Source organism: Solanum verrucosum, unplaced genomic scaffold (assembly GCF_900185275.1).
Source record: "Solanum verrucosum unplaced genomic scaffold, falcon-dt-bn FXZP01000253.1, whole genome shotgun sequence".
NCBI classification, from domain to species: domain Eukaryota; kingdom Viridiplantae; phylum Streptophyta; class Magnoliopsida; order Solanales; family Solanaceae; genus Solanum; species Solanum verrucosum.
In genome coordinates, this window is record NW_026019984.1 from 1,236,222 (window position 1) to 1,245,127 (window position 8,906).

At 33.5% G+C, this 8,906-nt stretch overlaps 1 protein-coding gene across 1 annotated transcript; it reads right to left on the bottom strand.

Moving 5' to 3' along the window:
• Positions 1-472: 472 nt before the first annotated feature.
• LOC125817963 (isovaleryl-CoA dehydrogenase, mitochondrial) lies at positions 473-7,865 on the bottom strand. Its single transcript, XM_049497466.1, has 15 exons — positions 7,665-7,865; positions 5,900-5,983; positions 5,760-5,817; positions 5,453-5,577; positions 5,321-5,365; positions 4,354-4,402; positions 4,066-4,175; positions 2,904-2,980; positions 2,660-2,710; positions 2,503-2,567; positions 1,621-1,775; positions 1,482-1,522; positions 1,333-1,387; positions 1,148-1,204; positions 473-802 (listed from the first exon to the last, which is right to left on the bottom strand). Exons 1-15 carry the CDS (start codon positions 7,782-7,784, stop codon positions 656-658), a joined length of 1,239 nt encoding a protein of 412 aa, XP_049353423.1. The 5' UTR covers positions 7,785-7,865; the 3' UTR covers positions 473-655.
• Between the last annotated feature and the right edge of the window lie 1,041 nt (positions 7,866-8,906).

Consider the following 8,906-nt stretch of genomic DNA (forward strand, 5'->3'; position numbering starts at 1 on the left):
GATTGAAAATCTGGTCTATTCTCTGTTGGACAACACTACTTTGTGAAAAGAGTGTTTTTCTAATTATATTTTGTGGGTAAGGGAAGTTGGTTGTTAGTGCCATCTAATGCCTACTACCTAGATTGCATTGGTAGTGGCAATAGGTCATAAGTACTATAATACTATCCTATTTATATGTGGGCTTACTATTTCAATATTTAATGAAGTGAATGTGGATATATAAAAGCACTAAAACCAATTTTCATAGGCTAAGCTAAAGCTATATAAATCTCACTTAAAAAAGAATAAAGGAAAACAAAATTCTTTATTGTCCCCCAAAAAAATGCTTTTCTATAAAATCAATCACGATGCTTACGTCAGTGTAGATTGCCTACATCACACTCGCAAGTGTGGTGGCCTTTTCTCAGACCCTACATGAACACAAGATGCTTCATGCTATCCACATTTCTCAGACTGCAAGCTTGTTTTTAACAACACTCACAACACATCCTTTTCATTTGATAGGAATACCTTGAATTAATACATTATTCATTCACAAAAATAAAGGGAATTAACTTTTTTTCTTTCTTTAATTCCAAATGAAAAGAAAAGATGGGGTGTGTGTATCAATTTTTGCTATTTTCCCAACGAGCTGGATAAATTATCTATGTCAATGTCACTGTTCTTTAAAGAGTTCACGGCCTATTATCATTCTTCTAATCTCACTTGTGCCTGCACCAATCTCATATAGTTTGGCATCTCGGAGAAAACGTCCAGTTGGGTACTCATTCACGTAGCCATTGCCTCCGAGGCACTGAATAGCCTGCAACACGCGCAACAATCTCATAAGCACATCATCTTTCTTACTAGATTTTTGATAACCGAGAAATTCTCTGGGACAAGACACTATTTGAAACACGGTGAATGATGGAGGCAGGACCGAGAGATTTATGTGCCTTTAAATCCATTCAAACATACTGGCATTACCGGAATAAGCCAAGACAGAGAGATTCTCGATTCTTTTCCAGAAACGACGGTGCTTTTCAGTATATTATTGAACCAGTAAGAGATAACAGAAGTACCAAACTAAGGGTGACAGATGAGTTGACAGCCTATGGGTAGAAGATTTAATTATCACAGAGGAACAGAGAGGAATAAAGTTTCTCACCTGAAGAGCAACTTGGGTTGCTCTTTCAGCAGCAGAGAGTATAACACCAGCACAATCCTAAACAAACATAATTGAAAGCATGTTAAGTTCAAAGGAAAAAGATGTTCGTTGGTTAAGTTTTAGCTTCGATAAAGTTGAGTAACTAAAACAAGAAGAAAACAAACGCAAATTTCTAGTGCAAGGACCTTGGTATTAATCGTCCCGCTGTCGCATTCCCTTGCAACAGAATAGAGATAAGATCTGTTCATGAAAGAGAACAAGCACATGATATTATTGATCAGATTTAGCAAAAAAAAAAAAACATGGACAAGTGTGTCAATAAAGAACACCAAACCTTGAAGATTGCATAGATGTGTACATGTCAGCCACTTTTCCCTATATTTTCAGTTCAATAAGGCAACATATATTAAGAATTTAGACCAACAAATAACAGGAACATAGAAAGTATAAATGTCCAGAAGGCAGTTAACAACCTGTACAAATTGGAATTCTCCAATCGGTCGCCCAAATTGTTCGCGTTGTTTAACATAGGGGAGAACAACATCGAGACAAGCTTGCATAATTCCAACAGGACCAGATGCCAAAACAAGTCTTTCCAGATCGAGCCCCGACATCAGGACATAAACTCCTGAAGCAGTAGAAAAACTTTTTCTGAGAGAGATAGTACCAATGACGTCCACTTAGCTTCTACCAGAACTTCACTCCTCATATACCTCAAGTGTGAGATCATGATTATTGAAGATATTACAGAAGGGGCTAGGAACCAAAAATAACTTCAAAGAAAGTCATTGCAAAAGGCTACAATCTGTGCAGACTTTAACATAGAAACAAATACTCTCCTTTTAATTGCTTTGATGGTATTTGACTGGGCAAAGAGTTTAAGATATTCATTTTGACTTGTGCATTATATTAATAATGGAGGAAATTGGTGAAGTAATAGAAGAAAAGTTGGTTTGATAAGAAAAAATATCACGTCAGAGTTTAAAATTTGGATAATTTGATTGAATTGAATTATAAGAAAATGAATATTTTTTGATAAAAATAAAATGGTTTTAAACATTTTGAAAAGTTCCAAAATAGAAAGAACTCCTACAAATTGAAATAAAACAAGGAGATGCAAAAAATAAATCCACACATATTACCAGCTAGTTTGGATTAAAACTCACTAATGCTGGTTATCCTTATACTGGTCTGTTGTAACACTGAGTCAGAATGAGGCAAGATATTTGGGAGACCTAAGCTTACCTAACATTGCCGCACCCCATTACCGAGGGAAATTCTGAGAGACTTAAGCTTACCTAACGGAATAAGGCAAGATATTTGGGCCAACATAGAAGTTAACTCAGAACTCATACCTTTTCCTACTTGCCCCAGAACATTTTCTTCTGGAACGAAACAGTTCTCAAACACAAGCTCACATCTACAGTTAAGAGTAAATTTATTAGGCCACCTTCAACATAGTAACAAAAATGTGAATCCAAACAGTGCAGTACTTGGGCAAGATGTACATACGTGTCACTTCCTCGCATCCCAAGTTTGTCTAATTTCTGGGCAGTAGAGAATCTGCATATTCAGCAATAAGAAGAATAAGCATTTCCCAAGCTCGCTGGAGATTCTAGTGTTTTTGTTATAATACATCATACTTTACTATTTGTGTGGTGCAATCATGCAGCTACGAAAAAATCAAACAAGAAACAGTAAGTCTTTTCTTTTCATTTTTCATTTCTTTCAAGTAGTATCAGTACAGGGTGCATACCCTGTCATTCCCTTCTCGATAATGAATGCTGTGATTCCTTTTGAACCAGCTGTGACATCTGTTTTTGCATAAACAACCTGTCCAGAAATAGATTTTCATAAATGAACCTTACAATTGTAATCCCATTCAGAATAAGACCAGAAATACAAAGGCCAAATACACAATGATTGCACTTAGTCAGAAGGATGGGAGAAAATGTCAAATGGCTATTTCTAAAGCCAAGTTTGAACAAAAAAAGACCTCATTTTCATCTATCAGGGAAATTGAACTGTAAGAGGATTGCACAGACAAACACCATACACCTGTATATGTGGGGAAAGGATGGATGGACGGGAAAGACGAGAACTTTTTCTAAAAGCGGAAAGTATATGGACTTCTGCAGGTGAATCATTAGTATATTTCGAAAGTAACTTTACAATAGCTAATCAAATTAACTTAGGTGACAACTATTCAGTTCTTAAGTAACGTTGGAATAAGTTATTGGCCCTTAAACATTGTAAACAGATTATCCAGTATCCACTGCTGCTGCGATTGCAGATGTGCCAACCAAGTGACAATAAGTGATTATGCGAGGCTGTAATCCAAATCAATTACTGAAACCCATGTAGTGAATCAAATTCAACTGGAATAAAAGGATTGCTTGTCAAACGATTCATTTAGCACAAAGAAAGTTACTACTCTCAGGAAGACAAATTAACTATTTTTATTTTTTCTCACTTAATTTAAATTCTTAAAAAAACAACTATATTTTTTTCCCACCCTCACTACATGTCACAAATCAGCTTCATCCAGAAATCAGCCCTTCACCTTTGCAGGAAAAGAGCTGAAACTGGTTTTTTCTCTTCAATGTCCTTAAAACATTGATTTTCATATGGTATAAAGTTTATGTGTAGTAGTATATGACACTTCTTCCCATCAACCGATATTTGTCTTCACATGTTCCTTAGCATGAGATCTCATCTGACAGATTGGGTATGTCAAATTAAATTCAAATTCTCAAGACTATATATTTTTAACAACGTAAGAACACTTTCATTTTTATCCATAATCTGTGTAATACAAAAGATAACTCCTTAGGAAGTAATAGCAATCAAACAATATTAAGTGAGACGAAAGCGTGGTAAAGTAAAAAAGCAAGGACACAAACATTAAAGAGAAGTACCAGCGTCTGAGCCGTTGGACCATTTGTGCACCACATTTTGTTTCCATTCAGAACATAACCACCCTCAACACGGTCAGCTTTGCACTTCATGCTAACAACATCTGATCCAGCTGAACCATGAAAACAAAACTATTCAGTTACACTATAACACAAAATTCAGAAGCCCTTTGCTCAGTCGTAACACCTGACCACCTCTCCGCTCAAAGAAAAAGGAAACGAAGAATTAGCATCTGAAAATAATATGATAATGAGAGACATAAAATGAGAATTGAATTTAGCAGTAGTTACCATTAGGTTCACTCATAGCTAGGGCCCCCACATGCTCACCACTGATTAGCTACAACAATCAAATTATAACAGAGTGAGCCGCTATTTATTATATTCAGACATTTCATTAAATTAAAAAATGGGATTAACATTAACAGAACAGATATACTAGGATAATGCTCCACTTTTCTTGCAACCCTACAATTAAAGATAAAACCCTTGAACAAGCTTAAACAGGACCATGTGAAAGCCGCAATAAGATTGGGCTATGTTTGAGCAAAAGAAAGCTTAATTTGCTCTTAGTACAACTTCTTAAAGGGAATATAACTCTAGTAAATTTATTTCCAACCAAATGAATAAATGTCATCTATAACTCGAAGCCCAGCATATTTCCAGTGTTCTAAGTTGTAAATCCATATGACATGCTGGATATAAAAGTCTTAAAGAGTTCATAACTGTAATTAATTGGTGTTATCCGTTTGGTGCAACGCAATTTCTACCATTTATCATTTGAGCTGATCCTTACAATATAAACCAGTTCAGAAATTTCTAGAGAAAACTCAACCAAGTTGTGGATGCTGTTGATGACTTGGAAATTACAGACCGAGTATTTGAAGCTTCAATAAGTTAGTACGCCCACATACCCAGTTCTTAATAATTAAGCGTGTGCCATTACGATGTGAAGTTGTTGAGCCATAAACCTATGGCTTACCCTGGGCAAAAATAATACTCACTTCAAACGGATCCACCAGGATTTGAAGCACTTATGAGATATATTTTGGTGAATCGTGATATAAGGAATACAATATAAAAAAGGAGCTTTCATGAGACTCCAACAATTGTAGAGATGATGTGACTTTTGGTATTCAATATGAAGGCGGTCTACTGAAGATCACAGATGTCTGATCACCTATACTGGGAAAAACACAGTAGCTGGCAGGAAATGTGGATATACAACTTAAAAATAAATGTGATCGTGGAAGAATACCTTTGGTAGATACTTTTGTTTCTGCTCATGGGTTCCATTTCTAACCTATAAAATCATTAGTAGTTGTTAATTATTTGTCGCTCAGCACAGAGAGACCACGTATGTATAACTTTGAGTTGAAAAAACAGTTACCAACTGATTAATGCATAGGTTCGTGTGGGCACCATAAGATAGGCCAACTGACCCTGATGCTCGACTAATCTCTTCCATGGCTATGCAGTGATATAGATAACCAAGGCCAAGTCCCCCATATTCCTCTACACAGACAAAATAAGCAATCTCAGACCAAACTTTTGGGACTGTCACTCCATATCTATGTTTAGGTTCTTCGTTTAAGTATAGCACTTGAGAGGAATGTTAGTAGTTTTCTTGTCTGCTCTCTCTTGACCCTATAATATCACATCAAAATCAATAAAGAGATTATGATCCAAAAGCTTACCTGGCACTGTAATACCAAGGAGATTAAAATCCCCCATTAGTTTCCATAAATTAACATCCTGATAGACAAGAAGAACAGAGTTAAAATACCATTTTTTGTAGATAGAACACTTCAGACAACAAGAGCATATATACACATACCTGAGGGAAATAGTTCGTTCTATCTATTTTTTCAGCATGGGGGGCAATATTCTCTTGAGCAAATTGTGCCACACTTTCTTTAAACTGAAATTTGCAAATGGAAGAGTTAGAAAACTGTCATAGTGCATTTCACAAACAGAATGCATTCACATGTCATGCAATTAAAACTATTGCCTTGAAGTAAAACATACTCCTAACTAGCTTAAGTAAATAGGAAAAGACATCAGTGCTTAAGACAACTATATTTTTACAGGGGAGCAATAGTGGCTCCTACTATCCATGTGAATTGAATTCCCAATCAATAGGAGGTGAGGTTTGAAACCTACTGCGAGAGGGACGGCTCAGAAGCATAGCTTTTAGAAATGAGGCTTTTTGTGAGATAAGGATGAAAGACAGTGACGTTGCATGATTCATTAAATGTTCCACTAATTCAGCTTGCAGATAATGAATGAACACAGCAATTTAGCAATCATAAAACTCCAGACATCTTTCAAGAATCATCCAATAACTCAAAACACAACATCATACCCATTGTCATCCCACAAGTGGAGTTTTTGGAGGGGTTAGAGTGTATGCAGACCTTAACCCTATCTCTACGAGGTAGGGAGGTTATTTCCAATATACCCTCAGCTTACATAAAGTAAACAACTCAATAACACCATTTCATAAATCAGTCCAGATTTTAGAGCATCACATATGATTATGCAAAGTTGCAAACCAAGAGTAACAAAGATCAAACACAAAGAAAGAAATTCAGTCAAAATTGCTACAAAATGCCCCCATATGAAGAAAAATACAAAATTAAATTATTTAAAAAAATAAAAAGAGTAAAAGTAAATGGTTCTTCATTAAAATCTGCAAGAACGCTACCCAATTCAGCATTAATTACCTAAAACCAATACTTCCACAGACTAAGTCACAGAAACATGAGTTACCAAACCCAATAAAAACCATTAATAGGCAACAATATTCACCTAACCTAAGGAAAGAAAACTATTCTAGGTTAATGGCTAGCCTAAAAATATTCAAATTATGACAAATCCTTTTAAAAATTACGAACTTTGATTGTAGCAGGTCGATGACAAGTGTAAAAACAAACAAATTGTACCAAAATTGTTTGAAATTTGAGTAGCAACTATATGTACATGCAAAAAAATAATAGAAGAAAATCAACATATGGGTTGAAACTTGGACCTGTCTATGTGTACTGGGTTAATTGCTAAAACATAGTTAAATTACAACAAACCCTTTTACAAAATAACAAATAACCCGGAAAAATCTTAATAGCTCAGTTGGTTGAATACTGAAACTCCCACACAAGGATTCAATTCCCCTCCCCCTACCCCAATTTTTTTTAAAAAATAATAATAATAACAACAAATAACTCGAAAAATGTTAGTAGCTCAATTGGTCGGCTACTACCACTTAAAAGTAATGGTTAAATTGCCCTCCTCGTTTCCCCCTACCCTACCCCTACCCCCAATTTAAAATGATAATAATAATAATTCAAAAAAATAATAATAACGAAGAACTCTAATTGCAGTATGTTGATGACGATATCCAATCAATGGGTAAACTAGAAATTGAAACAAAATTGATTGAATTTGATAACCAGCTATATTAATATACAAATAGTTCTACTTTCAACGCGAAAACATAAATTTATATATAAAAATTCACTAAAATTTAAAAATTAAACTCAGAAAATTCAAATCCCACAACACTCTCTGTTCACTCATACGCATAACAGAAAAAATAAATTAACCTGTTTCTGTGTATCATCGAAGAGTAACGAAGTTGAAAACGCAGCAAATTGTGGCTTCTGATGATTCTTGATTCTGAACAAAGCAGATTTCACAGACCTTGCTACGAACAATTTATGCATTTTTTTTATGGAATAATAATAATAATAACAATAATAAATATATCCTAAGTTTTTTTATGCTGAAAAAAATGGAGAACAAAAAGTGATGAAATGAATGGAGAAAAATACTCAATTTATAGCTCTACTTTACGTGTAGAAAAACAAAGAGTAATGAATTCATATACGCAACTGCAGTTATTATTTTTTATTTAATAAAAGTGGATAACCAAAAGTCTAAAAATAGACTGTCACATTTGACCTTGGACGGACTAAATTGATGCAATATGTGATACGTCAAAAGAAAAAAATCGAAATTAATTTCTTGTGCCAACAATTGTTAGGCTGAATTTGTCGTATTAAACCTATCTAATACGATTTATATCTTCTATGCAATTTCTCATGTGTGCATTTGAAGGATATCAACGATGAATTTAAGAAAACAAAAAATTACTCATTTGATTTAATTACAATTCAATTGTAGAATTTATTTTTTGATTATAAGTTTATAAAATATTTTTTTAATACTTAAGTGATTAATTATTGTGGTTTATTATAATTTTTAAGTATATAAATTGTAATTCAATAAAATGAATTGTTTTATGATTTACATATAATAATAATAATAGCTAGTCTGACTTTAATATTCTAGATCAAATTGAAATAGGTGGAAATCTACAATCTTGGATTAACCATCTAATAATACGAGATTATAAAAATAAAGATTACTAAATAATATAGCAATTATTAATAGTATAAGTGTTATGGTGTGTCCTGATTCTTATTCAAGATTTGTATATTTTTTTTGATGATGTGCCATGTGGATGTGAATTATTATGTATTATTATATAATTTAAGAGTATATTTCAATTAAAGATATCTATATTAACAAGTTGACTAGTTAATACATCTATCTCGTGTTTGAATTTCTTCTATTTGAAATTCAATCTGAACCAAAAATAAAAAGAAGGGTTATCGAATAATACATAACATGATATAATTATATTTTATATATAAAATAGTATATGGATTCAAAGGAGGATGTAGAATATTGATATCAGATTCATCAAAATTTATTATTTTCGGTACTAATAAATTATATAAAATTTCATGAAAGTTTTAATAAATATTCTGCAATAAATATAA